Source organism: Nanorana parkeri, unplaced genomic scaffold (assembly GCF_000935625.1).
Source record: "Nanorana parkeri isolate BGI_ZX_2015 unplaced genomic scaffold, ASM93562v1 scaffold194, whole genome shotgun sequence".
Classification (NCBI taxonomy): domain Eukaryota; kingdom Metazoa; phylum Chordata; class Amphibia; order Anura; family Dicroglossidae; genus Nanorana; species Nanorana parkeri.
In genome coordinates this window covers 1,312,276-1,331,164 of record NW_017306462.1, presented here as the reverse complement: position 1 = coordinate 1,331,164, position 18,889 = coordinate 1,312,276, and the positions used below count along the sequence as shown (strand labels likewise).

General features: G+C 44.1%; 1 protein-coding gene across 2 annotated transcripts in view; it reads right to left on the bottom strand.

Moving 5' to 3' along the window:
* Positions 1–1,920: 1,920 nt before the first annotated feature.
* The window catches only part of USP16 (ubiquitin specific peptidase 16), a 27,702-nt gene continuing 10,733 nt past the window's right edge, over positions 1,921–18,889 (bottom strand). The window contains exons 5-18 of one of the 2 annotated variants that reach the window (XM_018555368.1): positions 18,530–18,639; positions 18,204–18,391; positions 18,018–18,113; positions 17,187–17,320; positions 15,476–15,563; positions 14,988–15,069; positions 12,663–12,754; positions 10,943–10,999; positions 10,382–10,546; positions 8,233–9,052; positions 7,391–7,482; positions 5,253–5,339; positions 2,284–2,440; positions 1,921–2,200 (exon numbers count right to left, since the gene is read on the bottom strand). In XM_018555368.1, coding sequence (XP_018410870.1) covers positions 2,076–2,200; positions 2,284–2,440; positions 5,253–5,339; positions 7,391–7,482; positions 8,233–9,052; positions 10,382–10,546; positions 10,943–10,999; positions 12,663–12,754; positions 14,988–15,069; positions 15,476–15,563; positions 17,187–17,320; positions 18,018–18,113; positions 18,204–18,391; positions 18,530–18,639 — 2,293 coding nt within the window. In that variant the 3' untranslated portion in view covers positions 1,921–2,075. Of the gene's footprint in view, positions 2,201–2,283; positions 2,441–5,252; positions 5,340–7,390; positions 7,486–8,232; positions 9,053–10,381; positions 10,547–10,942; positions 11,000–12,662; positions 12,755–14,987; positions 15,070–15,475; positions 15,564–17,186; positions 17,321–18,017; positions 18,114–18,203; positions 18,392–18,529; positions 18,640–18,889 lie in introns of both variants that reach the window. The other variant, XM_018555367.1, reaches the window with a different exon arrangement.

Genomic DNA, 18,889 nt, shown 5'->3' with positions numbered 1-18,889 from the left:
CCTTGGGTGCCAGGGACCAGGCTGTCCCTGCCTTGGTGGCTCAGGAACCTGGCTTTGCAGTTGAAGTCCTTGCCATCTTTTGGAATATCCTCACCAGCCTGTAGGGCTGCAGAGGAGTTACTGGGAGCCCTCTTGCTGCAGGGGACTTAGACTTCAAAGGAATCTTGTTTCCCGATTAACATCCTGGAGCTTTGCAAGAATTGCTGCAGAGCTGGACTGTCCTGCTCAAGGGTCATCTAGTTTCAGTCAACAACAGCGTACCTTTAGGGAGGAACCAGGAGACTTGCTGTGGCAAGAAGAGTGAATCCTGTCCTTGGCAGAATTGCATGTTCCAGTCTTGTCCACCGTGGGCAATTGGCAGGCAGAATTCCTCATTTGGCAGGGGGTTAGAAACCCTGTGCGGGTTTTTACTGCCGCCTGTATCCTTGCTGGAGTGCGTCCTCACTTCCTATTTTGTCACCAGCACAAGAAGGGGAAATAATTTGTCTCCGTTGGGGACACACATAACAGCAATGTTATTAGTAGAGTGGGAAAGGGTTGAAGCCTGCCTGGTATTTGTTGTTGTGATGACCTCATCATTGTGGTGATTCTTCATTGTCCAAACAGCAGGCTAAGAGCTTGGTCAGTGACCAATCTGTATAGCTCGAAGAAAACCTGTACTGGAGCCAAAGAGCGTCACAAGGGGGGTGCGGCCCGCACCCGGGTGACACCAAAATGACTGACAGTAGGGATGCGCCCCCTCTAAAAAGTCGGGCACTTGGTCATGGACCAAGAGCCTGAAAGTGTCAGGAGAGAGGAGAGGACCCGGTGGCATACCTCATCCCGCCGGGTGAACGTCCCCTCCTCTCTCTGCCGGCGTCCATCACCAAGATGGCCGCGCATGCGCCATGACGGGGTGTCACCCGGTCTCCGGTCCGGGTAACACCCAGTATCGGGACACCCCTTAATCTGAGCATACAATCTCTTTACAAGAGCTTCTATAAATCAGATGGTATAGTGATCCTATGTATTCATTGTGTATGTAGCTATTCCTGGAGTTCATCTTTAACCATCATGGTACCACTGATGAATCCAGTATTGAAGTGTGGATGGGGGTCTCCCCTCTGAACAGGACCAGATGCATTTTTCCATTTGCGGTAGAATAGGAAGGAAATGCTTTGTATTTATGTAGCAGAATTGACATGCATGGTATAACTGAGCACTCTACTTCCTTTATCTTCCTGACTGCAAAGTTAATGATCGAGAAGTCTTGTTTGTACTCATGATTGCATATCATTTATTGCATATGTAAAGATGTACAAGTATCAGGGCTGGTAATAAAGAGGCATCTGAAATGGTCCCTCAAAATAAAATAGCTATGCTTGTGCTTGTATATACATATTTCACACACTCTCTCCAAAATTATAGGCAAATCACTGAAGTGCACCTGTCTGCCTACAATGGACGCAGCCAGTTTTGCAGGTTGGGTCTGTACTGGGTTTATGGGGTCCGCCAGAGTCCTGTGACAGCAGCAAGCAATGAAGACAGGTTCAGACACATGATGGCTGCCTCCACTGTAGAATGCTGAGGGTGCATTTTAAAGTGCATCTGTCCTTTAGCAGCAGACAGGAAGCTTTGTAAGAAGATAGCATTGTAGATGGCTAATGTTTTTTTACAATCATGGTGCATTAGACATAAGTAAAGTGACACTAAACTCAGGAGTTATATCTTAGAAATACATTCAGTCTACTTTACAACACACACAGGGATCATGGGGGACAGAAGTAGCCACCCTCCAGAAGGAAGGACAGTGTCAGCACCAATTCAAAGATGATTTGAGGATTTACAGCCGAGTGATACACAAATAAGAGACATTTTTCTTAATAGTTGAGGTACTTCAATGCATTAAGGTTTAACTCCTGAGTTTACCGTCACTTTAAAATGTGTTCCTGTAGCTTCAACAGGGACAAACAATGGTGTGTCTGCCTTTCTCTACTTTATTTCTGTACAGCTCAAAATGACAGGTGCACTTGGCGAGTTTAATTACAATAAATATTCCTTGGCAATAGAGATTTTGGCAGATACATCTGCATGTATTACAGTATCCTCTCATAAAACAGGAGGTAGGCCTGTGAGTTCAGCACTTTGTTCAGTGGTACCGCTTGTACGTGGCTGTCGCTGATGTGGAACCAATGACCCTTCGTAGACTCTGTACTTGGCACTGCAAATGAGGAAAAGATAAATGAATGCTTATACTTATTTACTGCTGGGTTCATCTTCCGGACTACCCACATGTTATCTTACCTTCAGGAAGTACTCCCTGAAGTACAAGGTTGCACAGGCGAGGATTGGGAGTTCGAGATTTCACATAGGCGGTGTAGTGTCCGGAGCGCATGGTCCCGCTGTGTTCAATCACACCATACAAAGAGTACAGCAGTCTGTCCTCTCCCTCAGAGATACTCTGGAAGAAACATTCCGGTACTCTCAGCCTACCATATTAACAATTTGAAAACAACCATTTTCTTGCAGTCCACAGAGGGACACAGGAAGCCCTTAATAAAGAACTCCGGGCAAAACTTTTCTTAACCCTTTGTGGCAATCCCACTGTAGAATTGGGTGTTCTGATCACCTGGGACTCTCAGCCAGACGGGCTGAGACGTGTCAGGAAGCAAGGGATTGTCGGGATTACATTTGGGATCCTGGAACTGGGAGGCTTCAGGGGGATTCTGGAGGGAAGATGAGATCCCCAGGCCTAGATCCAGGCTTTAGCAGTGGCCAGCACCCGATGATTGCACAGGTGTGCACAACCCTTAAGGAAAGGATGCTGGCTAGGGGAATTGGCTCCTGCTGGGAAAGGGGAACAGACCGTGTTCAGGTGTCAGGAGAACACCCCCAGGAGTCAGAGAGGAGTCAGGCGAGCTCCTACTGGGATAGGAACGGACGGTGTTCAGGAGTCAGGAGGACTTCCCTAGAATCTAAAGTGGGGTCAGGTGGTGAGTGTGCTGGAGGCACACTAAAAGGTGGCCATACACTTTACAACCATCGCAAGACTTTTGTCTTGCAAGGGTTGTAAAGTACTTTAAAAAACGTACGATCTGCCCATCTTGGACAGGCAGATCGTACTTGCGATCATCGCAAGCCCACCCCCCTGAGGGGCGGGCTTACAATTACTTTAATGAGGGGCGGGCTTACGATGACTGCAAACGGGCAGTGTGTGCGTGCGCACACCGGCCCGTTCGGCAGTTGTCGAACCAGCAGGCCACTGACTCTCCGAGAATCGTATGATTCCCGGCGGGTTTTCTAGCATGCTGGTTCGATGGAAGACGTGCGACCGTACAGTAGAAACGGTCGCACGCCTTCAATACACTGCATGATTTTTCTCGTACGAGAATCGTGCAGTGTATGGGCACCTTAAGACAGCCAGGGAGGCTGGGAGAGAACTGGTGAGGCTAGGAGAGCCGTGAGCCTGAGGGGCCACCAGTACAAGTGTGGGACAGCACCTCAAAGAGGACCAGTGGGTCAGAAGTGCCAACGTTTAAAGTGGAAGCCAGGAGGCTATTCTTGTGTTTGTTTTGAAGCCTTACATGAAAGTTATGCTGAACAACCCCTGCGAGGGTATCCAAGATGGATGTGTGAACTTAGTTTATGAATAAAAGTGGGCTACCAAGCCTTTAAACCGAAGATATTGCGAGTAGACTGCATTCTTAAGCGCTCACCACATGTGCTAATATCCCCGAACATCACACCTTGCAGTAGGGCTACCCCCGCACTACAAGGGTTAACTGCTCATTTTCATCTAGCTGCTAAAATAAAAAAAAGTTATACTCACCCGATCCTTGGAGACAGCTTGCTCTTAGACCAGTCCTTCGATCCTCGCTCCCCCTGCACTGCAGCGGTCTAAGGATCCTCGAGAAATCACTTTCTATACACTGTGTATTGGACATGAGGACGCTGAGGGACATACATCGCATGGTGTAGGAGGAGACCGGCTGGAGGGAGTGTTGTGACAGCCGGCCGGCTCCAAAGTTCAGGTGAGTATAACTTTTTTTATTTTAGCACCTAGACGAAAATGAGCAGTTAACCCTTGCAGTGCAGGGCTAGACCGACTGCAAGAGTTAAGAAAAGGCGCTTACACATGCTCATATTCAAGGGCCCAACTGATAAGCGGTTGGAAGCCCTTTCTAGAGCTCTTTTCTTGCTTGCTGGTCCCTGTCCTTGACCCGATGCCGCATGTGAATTTCTGAAACCATGTCTGACGGCTCTAAATGCCTTATAAAATATCTAACCACTGCTGGGGAACTTTGCTTATTGAATATGTGGAGCAGATGGCTGTAGAGTTACATTTCATCTGTGGTGGTTTGCAGGAGATATGCTGCAGTAGAGTATTAGAGACTTGGAGTATGTTACATAAGACTGCTACTGACCACACTGCTATTACAACCCATTTACAAATCAATGCTCCCACTACTGGCTGCTGGGGCATGAGGGCCCGCAGCATAAGCACCAATGGGCCGCATGGGTCCTTCAGGCTGCAGCTAAGGCACCAAGGCTACATGGCCATGGCACAAATCCTTCCAATGTCATGATAAAGAAATGGATTCCTTCTGCTGCCACAACAAGGTCTGGAGTGGCCGATTTCTTCCATTGCCAGGACAATGGAGGTTGTAGCTATCCCTCTGCCACCATGGCAAGAAGGTTGTTTCTGAATTACCTGTTGCCATATCACTGAGGCCATTGCCATGGCAATGGGGCAAATCCTCTAAACCCCTTGGGGGATCGGGAGGGTTGCTAGTATCTCTGTGGCAAGCAGCGTATTATGCTGCTGCCAAAGCAATAGGCCTGATACCTCCTTTATAAATCAGCAATGATGCCACTGGGACATTTGGGTGGATCCCTATTGCTAGAGCAGTAGAAACCTAGATTGGTTTTCAAATCCTCTGTTACAATGAAAACAGTGGAGCAGTCAATCTCTTCATTGCCATGATAAGTTGGGGACTATGCTTGTTGCCGTGGCAAAAACATACAGTAGTAACAGATTCCTATGGCAATAGGTGGCCACCTCATTAAAGGGGCGCATCCCTTTAATGCCACAGCAAAAGGATCTGTGGCTGATCGTGAATGGCACACATATTATAAATGATTGTAAATTCTACAAACTGACTATACCAGCTTTAAAATGTGAGTACCATATCTGACCAGTAAGTAGCCATCCTAATAGCAGTGTCATTGGAATGAACTCAGGGGATACCCATATTGCAGCCATTGCTACTGACCTTGCATTTTACCGTACTGAAGGGAGCCAGGTCAATGACTTCTGGAAACTTGATGTGTTTATTTATCTTGTGAAGATTAAATCCGTTCTAGAGATTGAAAGAAAAGAAAATACCACTGAATGTAGTTTCAAAGCAAATAAAAATCAGACAGTAAGGTGGTCTAAATCGTACAATGCTATTGATGCTGGGTCGAGGTAAAATATCAAAATAACCATTTGTTAAAAGAGGAACTTCACCCTTATATTTGAAAATGACAACAAAGACACCTTTAGAAATGTTTAGTAATGAATCTACAAACACATACTTCTAGATAATTGTAGTTTTTTTAATTCGTTGCATACCTTATTTTTTTTTTCTTCCCCAGTCTTCTGACAGTGGCCATTTTAACTAAGGGCAGGTTACTAGATCTCCCTTTACTTCCTGGAACTCTGGCACATGTGACTAGGACATGTGACCATGCACATCATCACCTGACCGCCTTTCCCCGAGATCTCACATGAGATTTCCCAGCAATGCTCTGCTGATGTCAGCTTCCCAGGATGTAACACTTAGGCCAATTACATCACTAATGCCCAAGAGAACCAGGAAGTGGAAAAACAATAATTGTAAGTAAAATAAAAAGATGTTTGTTTAATGAATGTAAGATGATTTCATAAGAAAGGTGGAGGGAGGTGGGATGGGCCTTTTTTTTATTTTTTTTTACAAATAAATAATTTTAGAAAGTACCCGTTATCACTCTAACAGTAAACAGCAGTCAGAATCTCAGTCATTGACTAACACGGTAGTGAAGCCAGGATGATGATGATAATGATGATGGCAGCTTCTATACTAATATCTGAACATTACAGGTTTTCATCTTTAAGTCAGTGCCAAAAGGGAAAAAAAAAACAGTGCAAAGTTTTCCCTCCTGTTTAATTAGCCAAATACTGCTTGCTAACGTGATTTGCTGAAAACCCTGAATACATGCATCTGATATGCTCCCCTTGAACAGGGTTCCTACAGGCAGGTACCTAGATTGCCTGAATGGTAAGAAATACCTTTTCAAAAATGAATTTACAGGTGCAGGAAAAGTAAATAATTCACAGCTTGTACTAGGTGTATCAAAGAAAAATGCATTGAAGTACCAGAACTATTAACAAAATGTATTGTATTTGTGTATCACTCATCTGTAGATCTTCAAATCACCTCTGAATCGATGCTGACACTGTCCTTCCTTCTGGAGGGTGACTACTTTTGTTCCCCATGGTCCCTGTGTGTGTTGGAAAGTAGTCACTGCTCCAAGCTCGCTCCCGTGATGGACTACAATCTCAATACAAATTAGTAAACTAAACGTGAGATTGTAGTCCATCACTGGAGCGAGCTTGGGGTGGTGACTACTTTACAACACACAGGGACCATGGGGGACAAAAGTAGTCACCCTCCAGAAGGAAGGACAGTGTCGGCACCAATTCAGAGATGATTTAAAGATCTACAGCTGAGTGATACACAAATAAGATTCATTTTTGCTAATAGTTAAGGTACTTAAGTTTAGTGTCACTTTAAAATGTGTTCCTTTAGCTTCAACAGGGACAAACAATGGTCTGTCTACCTTTCTCTACTTTATTTCTGTACAGCTCTAAATGACTCAGAAGTTAAATCTTGAAAATACATTCAAGTCCCTGAACTATTAACAAAAATGTATCTTATTTGTGTATCACTCAGCTGTAGATCTTTAAATCATCTCTGAATTGGTGCTGACACTGTCCTTCCTTCTGGAAGGTGGATACTCTTGTTCCCCATGGTCCTTGTGTGTGTTGTAACGTAGTCACCGGTCCAAGCTCACTCCTGTGAGAGACTACAATCTCAATACAAATTAGTAAACTAAACGTGAGATTGTAGTCCATCACAGGAGTGAGCTTGGACCGGTGACTACGTTACAACACACACAAGGACCATGGGGAACAAGAGTATCCACCTTCCAGAAGGAAGGACAGTGTCAGCACCAATTCAGAGATGATTTGAGGATCTACAGCCGAACGATACACAAATAAGATAAATTTTTGTGAATAGTTAAGGTACCTGAATGTATTTTGAAAGTTTAATTCCTGAGTTTCGTGTCACTTTAAAATCCTGTAATGAGGATGCCGGAGAAAACATACCTGCTGAAATCTCTTTAAATGGAGGGTCAGGATAGGAGGCGGTGCGGAGACCAACATTTGTTTCTTGGCGTTAGTGTACACAAACTTCTTCTCTACTGAGACAAGACAGAAATTAATTCCACAACTATGGACGCCTACAGCTACATCAGTAATTTTATACCAAATACATTTTTATTGAAAGAATATTTCAAGTTTACAAACAGAATACAAAGTCAGCAACAACAGATGGACACAAATCATTGATTTTGACACTACTATGAAAGTTCCCTATCTAATGGATGTCATTATTTCAGTAACAAGTGTCACACTGGTGGGCTGAATCCCCATAGCCGCCCCCCGGATTTAGCATGTCTTGAGGAGTCCAGTAACAAGTATCCGTATGTACAACTTCTACCTTTTTAGAATGGTCCACAACACAACAAATCCAAGACAACCCCCTGTAATGGACAGCAGATGGATGCTCCCCAATCTACCAATAATTTCCGTGGCAGCTGGCACTCTCCTCTGCTGTCCAAATTTCCTGGGATGTCAAGTGTGGTATGGTAAGTATTTCACCTTATTTCATCCCCCTAGAGTAGTCAACCCTTGCAGTGAAGAGGACGACCAAGTGCAAGGGTAACCTCAGCTTTAAAAGGGAACCTGTCATGCAAATTTGAAAGAAAAGCCCAAACTCCTCCACATGCAGTATGTCTATGGTCCATGTAACCAAATAAAAGAGCTCACAGCTGCAGACACTAGCACAGCCTACATAACATCTTACAAGCTCAAACACATCTTTTTGACCTCTACTAAAAATCCTAACATCAGATATGTGTAATATATGCACTCTCAGCATTACCTACCTTTATTGTTGTGCTTTATGGTCTTAGCCTGCCTCTGTGTACATGTATTACACAGCAATTGGTTGTTGCCCACCAGGTCCTCCTTGCGGGTAAACTGATAGAGACAACTGAGGACCGACAACTCGTCTAGCTGAAGCTCCCTGCGGTCAGTGAGGGTGCAAAAGGCAGTGCTGGGGTCTTGGTTCACCACTTCATAGATCTGTGCTGGGGGCGCTTCATCTATAATTTGGATCTCAATGTCATTGGGTTCAAGGTCTGAGCTCAGATTTATCCTTTCTGGGTCGGAACTCAAATTAAGTCTGTTTAGGTTTTCAGTTAGCTGGCTATCCACTGGATCGTGGTCTGCCTGAGGACTCTGTGACCTCTCCTCTTCCATCTCATCACTATCTATGTTGCCCTGATTGTCATCTCCGTTTTCCAGAACTGCACTGACTTCACTGCTGGGATGATCCTCATTTTCCAGACTAAGCTCAATCTGATGTAGACTTCTCTGACCCAGATCGTGACTATTTTCCTGATCTTCAGTCGCAGAATTATGTTGACTTTCAAGACTTTTAGAGCTGGCCTCAGCATTATTTGCCATGTCTGTTTGACTTGGTTCTTTGTTTTCCAAATGTCCCAGATCTTCTTTCTTTTCCATATCTACATCACTGGTTATACTGGAACACTGTCCGTCAGCTGGGGTCATATCTTGCTGCTCACAGTTGTTATCCAGTACATTGTTATTGTCGGGGATAAAGCCTTCATCGTCATTACTGCTCACATTTGGGTCATTCAGCGGCAGGGTCTTATCCTGCATCTTCTGCTGTCGCCGCTGACTCTGTGGAATGGTGACAGATTTGAATCAAAAGGTATTAGCATAGCTGATATAGGAATAGAATAAGATAACATATCCACAGAATGCATGGTCAGTATTATTGTAAAAAAGCAAGTTTCTAACTGTCACACCGACACCTACTGCCCCTGAAGAGAACAATCATCTTGTCCATGCATGGCAAAGTGATAGAATCTTTGCAAAGGGTCCTCTGACCCCTTATACTTAAACTTGCTTGCACTCCCATGCTGCTCCTTGCTCTGCCACAGCTAGCAAGAACACTTGGCACGCTATAGGAAAGCATGTTATCTGCTCCTCTGACAATGCCCGGGCCTACAGCCAAACACTATCCCTGAGCACTGTCACACGACTGAGGGAGTGATGGCAGCACTCCCCCGGGTCACAGCCCAGCAGATATTAGCGTTAGCTGTGGCAGAGGAAGGTCAACGTGTCTTTTTGGTATTACCTGCTGGTTCTACCTTCAATATTTTAAGTTGAATCTATGGTTACTGTAAGACTACTACACCATCAACAGACAGGAAAAGTAGGCACCAAGAGTGGCCGGCACATTGTTTCACACTCCTTGCAGTGCAACCTCTGAAACCTGGAGATCATTTTATGCAAAGGCCAACTTCAGCTTCTGAACTAAGGCTCAAAGATGCCCCCTCTCATTGTTCACTGTAGGTCTTTAACTACTAACCACAGGAGCTAAACACAACTTGATCAGACAATGTTGTTTGTGCATTTGAGTCGCCTGCCCTGTGAGCGACAACATCTTTTTGGATCTACACTTGATATCATTATCAAGGAAGCTGCTGGAGGCAAGAACATGTATCTCCCTAAGCAAAAGTAGCCTAAGGAACAGCATGGAAAGTCTTCTCCATCTTTTTCTGTTCAGAAACATCCCTTTTGTTTCTCCATCCTTGCACCCACCATGTTGAGACTCCCCAAGCTTGGTCCCCCTTAACACCTGCAAGGACTGGGGCTTAAAGTCCTCAGCATAAAGGTGCACGTCCACTTTCCAGAGTGGGAGAATGTTTGCTAACCTTTGCAGACACTTGGACAGCTTGCATTTCAGATGCTTGTGTGCAGGAGGTAGTATCCGAGGCTACAGACTGAATTATGATCTTTGTACTGATTTGCTACAGCAGCAGTACAACCTGAAGGTGAAAGACTTCCTGTGTCACTCAGACTCCAAGAAAAGGATTCTACAGTATAAAAATGATATTTCTTTATGGAACCACTAGCACTAGTTCTAAACTTTACTTTATCTTTCATTGTACTTTTTCTTTTTGGAATTTTGCTTTAAGAGGACAATTGTCATTAATGACTGACCTTGGCTTGTTTTTTGGCTTGCTTTTTTGCTTTCTTTTGAAGGTGCTTACTCGGCCCTGACGGAACATCATGCCGGTCTTTTACATAGCTGTCATTATCACTTTCCCCTTCATTCTTTTTTTCTTGGACTGCTTTTGCTGATTTTGCAGTATTTTTCTTGGCAGGCTGAAATAAAAGCACATTACAATCATAATATGTACACAGCCTTATAGGACAAGTTAGACATCCCCATCCAATAATGGACAGGCTGGTATTTTTCTTTTAGCAGATGCAAACTGTTGTATGAAAAACACCTTTCATCACAACTAGTTATCTTCTCTCAAAAAGTGATGATTTTCTATGTTATAGAGAACATTGAGAAATGTCAACACTCCGAGTGACCTTTCTTCTTACAGATTTGTTCTCAGCAGATGTTCAGCAAGGAAGATCACTTCACTCTGTCACAGATCATGGCAAAAGTCACTTAATATCTGTATTCAGCATACAATTGCCTATAGCAAACCTTTTCATTTATACAAAAGTGCAGGTACTAAATGTAAACATATTAAAATGCCTTCTTACCGTGTCATCCAGGACAGGAAGTGAAAGATCAAGAAAAGGCTCATGGACTAAAGACACCTTAAAAGAGGAAACAAAGAACAAACATTAATAACTGAAGAACTTGTGATAGGACATTCACAGAAAGACCCAAAGTTGCTATGTGCGGTCACTGCAGATCAGAGCAGAAGTGCTAGGTCGAGGAGCACTGTGGCCTCTCGGCAGAGAAGGAGACTCTACACAAAGTCAGGATACAGTCCGTGTACCCATCGCACTCAGAACCGCTGCTCCATCAGATAAGAGGTGGGTGCAAAAGGTGGCTTCCGTCAAAGTATACAAGTGAAAAGATGGACACCGGCACTCAAAGGCAAATCCAGCAGGTCAATTTATTCACGTACTTGTTGCATATTGAAGCACTAAATACAAAATGTCGCCTGGTGTTTGCCTGATGGAGGGGATCCTGTGAGACCCCGAAACGTTGTATTTAGTGTTTGAATATGCAACAAGTATGTGAACAAATAGACGTACAGGATTTGCCTTGGAGTGCCGGTGTATATCTTTTCACTTCTACACAAAGTCAGTCTGGAGTACATACTAGTTATATACACCTTGTGCCAAGAGCCTCGTACAGAAATACAACACTGTAGATAATAATTCCATATGGATGTGCCCTGTAAAGTGGACCATTTGTTAAATAAAATGCAACCCTAAGACTGTTGAGCATCAACACTGCAGAACAAGTATACATTAAAATTCCAATTTACTCTCTTTAGAGAGAACCAGTCAACCACTAAAGTCATTACTGACAAGTAGTGACTTGCGTTCCCATGTGGCCGATCGCATTGCGGCCGGAGGGGGTTGCTACGCTGCCATTCACTTTAATGGCCCACCACGCCCCCTCCTGCCCCACAAAAAAGTGAGCTGGCTGCAATTTGGGGCAGTGCGTTCTGGCTAGAATCGGGCCGGAACACACTGCATCTGGTGTGAACGGCCCCTGAATGTCTCATCTGCAATAAAAGCTCCTCTTCTGTCTGCCAACAATGTTTTTAGTGAATGAGCAGCTCAGAGTTCATTCCTGGCACGCTTTGCTGCCGGGATGAACAAACTCCAAAGCGCATGTGCATAAGTTACATTATCCCAGGCCAGCATATCAAGATGGCCAAGGGCGCAAAACCTGGAAGAAGAACAGCAGAACATGTCAGCAAAGGCAGTGGTATGACAAAGGAAATCCCAACAGTTTCAGTGCTGGAGGGGTCCCTTTTGCAGGCAAGTCTGTCATAATGTACGAATATGCTGTGCTTACTTGCACTTTATGGCTGATGTAAACCGATAACAATGCATATTTAGTTCCCCTTAAATACTTTTCAAATTGAAAGGCCTTATGCAAGAGCAGCCAGCACAGAGTTTGCCTTTGTAAGCCAGAAAAAGGTCCACTGTGTGCCTCACTGAAACAGTTTTCACTTTGTCAATGAAGAATTGATATCTCAGACTTGCTAAGCCATGCCAACTCTCATCCCGCAGTCCAAAAAAACAGCATCCTGATTGGCCACTGAGACATCCCCGTTTAACTGGTTATGGCAGCTGGCAGGGCTATGCCAAAACATTAGTGACAAAAGGTCAATGGTATACAAGTCATACAAGACCTATACAAGTTTAAAAATGGATGACAGGTTTGCTTTAAGGAGATCTTCTCAGCAAAATCTATACTGAATACACATTTTAAAAAGGGAAAAAGTAAACATACTGTGTGGCAGGTCTCACACATTATTGTACTTGTCATCTCTCCTCCAAATACGCGGTCAACAAAGTTGGGGATAACTCGTCTTTTTTCACAGTCTAATAAAGAGAAAGAGAGAATTAATGTCACCCCATTTATGTCTAGTAGAAGTTAGTCACATCCAGCTGGACTTGTCCTGTAAAGTTAAAGGCGTTAGTTAGAAACTACTACTAGCTTTACCATGACCTGGATGATTGAGAACCTTCACAGACACACCTACTGTGGTTTTCCTTACACATTAAACTGTAAATGCCCCCCATACAAGGGTTAGCCCACCCAAAACTTTTGTTCAGTTTCTGGTAGTTGCTGAAGAGTTGGCAGTTTCTATCTGGAAATTAGTTTGTGAGATCCCTGCAAGTGAGTTCCTGAGTCTTCACATGATAAACTCCCCTGACCATGCTGGATTTATATCTATTTTATATGATGGAGAATACAACTAGAGGTTTTGGAGCATGCAAAGGTGAGGGGGGAACACCCAAAACTCTCAATACACAGGAACAGAGCGGGGAATTATGTCAGGTAGAGCCCAGTTTTGGAGTAGCCATAGACAAATAGCCCAGGAATGGACTCAATCTACCAGGTTCCACATATATTGGATCTGCCAACCCTAACTGTGCAAAAAGTTAGGGTGAGGTGGGATTTGGGTCCATTTGTATAAATGTTGCCGCATGGCAAAGCAATGCTAAGGAGCATTTATATAATAAACAGGTTTAGTACAATGTTACAGCACGAGTCATAAATTCTTCCCTCAGCTGCTCTAAAGTAGCCCTGCAACATGTTAAAACCTGACCCCGACCACTTCTTAATTATGCGTCTGTTTAAAGTAAAAATCTGTCACGTCTTCATTAATAAATCCGTCTCAAAACTTTGCAAAATGTCACACTTGGCTGCCCAGAAATACCGATGCATGGGACTAAACCTGATGCATGCGCTTTGCTGAAGAAGAGGCAGCTTGATTTGTGACTAAATTAACGCGTTTGAAGAGTGCTAAAATATTCTGCAAAGATATCGGTCTGTAACTGGAAAATAAGGAACTTGAAAGAAACCCACAAATTAGTTCCGAGTTATCAAGCAACAACATTAATGGGCGCAATCGTCGTTTTCGCAGGTATGCGCACCTGACGCATGTTTACATGCGTGTATGTAGGGGTGGGGACTTTTAAAAAAATTTTTGTTTTTTTAAATTCTTTTTTGTGTAACATTAAACATTTTTTGGGGGAAACTTAATTTTTTTACTATTTTTTTTCACTTAACTTTATTGCTTATGTGATAGCAAAAGAGGTGACAGGTCCTCTTTATGAAGACATCAGGGGTCTCCAAGACCCCTAATGTCACCTAGGACCCCCCTGTAAAAGCTGATATCTGCTTCATCAGCTTCTCTCCAGCATCTGAAGCTGGAGAGTGACACGAGAATGCGGAAGTGATGTAATATACACCACTTCCGCATTCTGACAGCGGAGAGGGGACCGGAGGGAGCTCGTGTACCGAGCTCCCTCTGATCCCCTGTGACAGAGGCTCTATGCTGGTCCCGGGCTCACACCGGAGCCCGGGACCAGCTTGACAGCGGGAGGGGGAGAGCCGCGGAGGGGGGGGCGCACGTCTCGGGAATACAAGCTTCGGATCGCTTGCATATTAACGGGCATCGCTGCGTCTTTTCAAATAGCGGGGATTTCCCGCTAGCGCACGCTGCGCCGTGCGCCCGAGAGGGCGGATGTAAAACGGACGTGTATACACGCCCAGTTACATCCAAGAAGCTCCCGGCCGGCCGTGTATACACAGCGGCTGGCCGGGAGGTAGTTAAGTAAGGACCTTTACCCACAAAACCCAACTTCCTCTTGTGTGCTTCTTTCCCCCTTCCCTCTTACTCAAGGGAAAAGTAAATATAATTTTTTTTAAGGAGTGGTGCAGCCTAGGCGAGGAAGACAGTGATCAGCCACCTGAGATGGGATGTCCACGCCACACATTCCAAGACGCAATGTTGCAGTGAGGGATGAAGTATTATGGGATTAAGATAATTTGTCCCTCAAGGGAACTTCCCCCCCCCCCATACGCATGCATACCTCAGGTCTCTGCCAGCTCATAAACACCTGCATCAGTGCATCTACCCTGTTCCTCTCACTGCACAGCAGTGGCTGTGTGTTTGGCGTGGCTTGCTGGTGTGAACTGACCCTAAATGCTATAGCAGCTTGATGGATCAGGTTCAATGAGTCTGGATGAGAATGAATGAAACTGCAGTGCTCCAAAGCAACACAGACTAGACAGAAAAATCAGGTTCTCTCATATATACAATACCTCGCACAATCTTTTTAACGTCCTCATCCTCGATCTTCTCTGACGCAGCCTGTAATGTCTTGGAAAACGCTGAACTTACTCTCTAAAATTATTAAAAAATAAATGAAAATAGGACATGGACATAACATAGCTCCTTTATGGTTACACTGAATGAAGCCCCAAATTGGAAATAATCATATTACAGTCTAAAAATGTCTTCTACCTTTAGGTAAGGCACTAAGGTTTTAGGCTCACACTTTACAATCCGATTGTACAATCTTCTTTAGATTAACCAAAAACGATGTAGTGCAAAAGCCTGTTGCATTGGATACATATTAATTGGTTAGATCAGGTGGAACTTTTGGTAAATCTAAAGACTGTATGGTCGCCCAGATTGTAATGCATCTGGTGACCCTTAGACTACATCCCCCAGCCTGCTCTGTTGTCCGGGACTTCTCACAATCCAGAGTTGCCCGTACCTGGTCTAGATATACGTTGAATGTCAATACCTGTATCTCCTCTCCTCTCATTCCATCTAGAAGGTAGCGGAGAAGCTCCTGGCTGTCTTGCTGCTGGTACCCTCTAAATCGGACGGCTCTGGAAAGAAAAGCAATGCAGACATTACTCATACATATGGCTAAGCAGAAACCACCGGCAAACATTGCAGCAGATGCAAAGCAGTGAGAAGTTTATCTAAACTGACGTCACAAAGAATAACATGTCAAACCCTTGGGCTGCATTGACACGAGCCACCAGACATTGGTTTATCTAAAGCAAGAGAAATTATCTGGGAAGTATCACCAAACTTTATACCCCCCCCAGATCAAGTTCTCCTGCTTTTAAAGTGATATTAAAGTCAAAAGATTTCAAATGCTGATGAAATCACTTACAATGGATGCTGCTCCTTGATGTTTAAAAGTTTTAGCTAACCTGCAGAATCAGCTGGTCCCCTGAGGACTGGTCCCGATATCCTGTTTTAGTGTGAATCCTTTTCCCTTGCAGGGTCCTATGGAGCCACCCTTGTGTGTGCTAGTAGGCTGTGTGCGTCTCCACAAACACACAGATACAGCAAAACAAGCCACTTCCCTGATCTCTGTTTCCTGCCCCTCCCTTCCCTGCTTCTTCCTTTTCCAATCTAGTAGATGGACAGCTGGTGGAGACTGGGCTCTCCCTTGTTTTCTTGTACTGGACAGGAAGTTCAGGGAAGCTGAGCTGAGAGAGTTGGAGCTGTTTGGAAACATGATGACTGGAAATGCTTGGGCAAAAATGTAAAGAAATACTTTGCTGGGCAATGTATATTTGTCTGACCTGGATTCATTATTGAAAAAAGGTTGAGTTGAATACTACTTTAAAGGATCATGCACACGCCCAATATGTCGACTAATATGCTGGCAGTAAAAAGAGCTCTGTACGCATGTAGAGTTTGTGCAACGATAACATGCATTCAAAGTATAACACAAAGGTGACTTAGGTGGTTCATGCCCCAGGAATGATGGATGCTTGGTGACCTGAGCCTCCTGAAAACGCTGCATTTTTTTGGGTTGTGTGCATGAGCCCTAAATAGACTAGATATTCCATACAACCTTCCCTCGGGAGCACAGAATTCTATTTTCTCTAAAATGCAACTAACCTGGACACACCTAAACACAAGTAAACGCACTGTGAATTACACCAATCATTTCATGCATTTATATACATTTAGAAATGTCTTATAAAAGCATATAAACACATATCTGCCACAGTCAGTGAGGCCTAAAGGATAGAACATTTAAATATTATTATTACTACAGGTATTTATATGGAGCTGACAATTTACACAGTGCTTTACATAGCTGCACATTCAAGCTATTCTTCCCAATGACACCAACAATGGGCACTATTCTTCCCCCCACTAACAACTAGGTCATTATTTTATTTCCTTTCATTTCCATTGATGCGGGGGCATTTTTTGATCCAACAGTCCGGCCCACCTATCATCTGAATGACAGTAAAATTACCCTTTGAGGACCCCTGATTTACACAAACTGGAGGAAACACTGCGGTGTCATTAGATTGGAGAAACTTCCTGCTTGCAACTCCTCTCCAAATAATGATTATGCGTTAGACTCAAACCAAACGGACTTCCCCCTAGAATCTAGATATCGTACACACAACATCATGAATTTGTTGGATTCTTAATACTCTTCAATAGCATGCGTTACACTCTGGGCACATACTCACTTTTTACAGACCTGAGAGAAGAGCTCTTTCGGGGTTACAACCCCTTTCTTAGTCTCCTGCATCTCAGTAAGAAACTGCCACATTGCCAAGGTCAGGGGTCCCGGCTGCTGCTCCAGTGTCACTTCCCGAGGTGTCTGAAATAAATGTATCATACAGAACTAAAGGAAACATCCATCTTTAAAATGTATGTAAAGCCATTTTTTTGGTTTTGGATAGACCCGTCAGGTTTTATTGCTGTGTCCCCACTGGGGACCATTATGACTGAGACAGAAACTGGTTTATTTATTAAGCCATACACCAAGTGGATGTCATTTGCATGGGACTAATGCCTCTAAATGGAACGGAGCAGCGTAGAAAATTCCTATACTCCTTATCTCCATCTAGGGGCACTAGTGCCGTGCAAACGGCATCCGCCCAGCCATATGAAACAGTGCAGGAATCCAGAGGGGTGCAGCAAAGAATCCCATAAACGTAACGAAGGAAGATCAGGAAATCACCAGCACTCAGTAATAAAGATAAATATGTCCCTTTTATTGGACAATAAGCGTCACAGACATCCAAATAAACCGATGTTTCGGGGGCCGCGCAGGGTCCCTTCCTCAAGGCAGAAAGATGTGAGGTCTTCCTGTGTTTGCACGGCGCCATCCGTGGCAATACATCACTGCGAGCACCACCTTTTCTCATCTGGCCGGGACTGCTGTGAGGAGTGCCGAGGGTTTCTCCATCGACTTACATAAACGTAACTAATTCATCAGGATCATACAGGTAATGTCACATTAAAAAAAAGCAAACTTATATTGTGGAGGTGACAGGTACTCTTAATACACTTACAAGCCGGGAGTCATCTGGCACTTGGACAGTTACAGTTCTTCCTGGATGTTTGACATCATTCAGAAGTTCCCGCAGTGTTGGTGTCTGGGACAAATTCTGGAAGCAGATGATGGAAGACAGTCTATAAGTATTTTTGCTATGCGCTCACCTTTGGTCATGTGACAGATACGACGCTCACATGCTGACCTGCATCACAGCATTAAAGAAGCACGTGTTCCCCAGGTTGCTGAGCCCTTTCACAGTGACCTCTTTATTGTCATTTAGTGTGTTGACAGCTTTTGCGCCCTTCGCAACCCTGTTGGGGTCTTCTACCACCTGATGTTCTTCCTTCTCCTGCTTGTTTTCAGAAATACGATCATCTTGGCCAGACTGAACTATTTCAAGAAGCAAACAATTTTATGTAACAGCTCCAGCGGGATTCAGACCCAGTAAAACAGAATCTGGTAACAGTCATGTCACAATCAAGACATTGGGCCCACCTTCAATGGTTAAGACTGGGAATAAATACAAACCTGTGTTTGAAATCTTTACATTCGTCTTGGATTTCTTTTGGATAAAATCCACCAATTGCCGCAACCGCCCAGAGCTGCTGTACTGAATCTCCTCATCACAAAGATAGCACCTGTCATCGTACACACAAGGAAATCAACATTCATGAATAAGCATGCCATTGCAATGTGTATGATTTCTGTATTATTTGTATACATGCTCACATACGGACATCAACGTTAGAGTGAGATTGACATTTACTCAAGACTGCAATACAAAACCTTGCTGTAAACTCCCTTTTTAGGGTTTTAAAGAAAGGTTTACACAGGCTGCTGGGGGGGGGTTGGGGGGGGGGGGGAAAAAAAAGGAGGTCGGGAATGGGT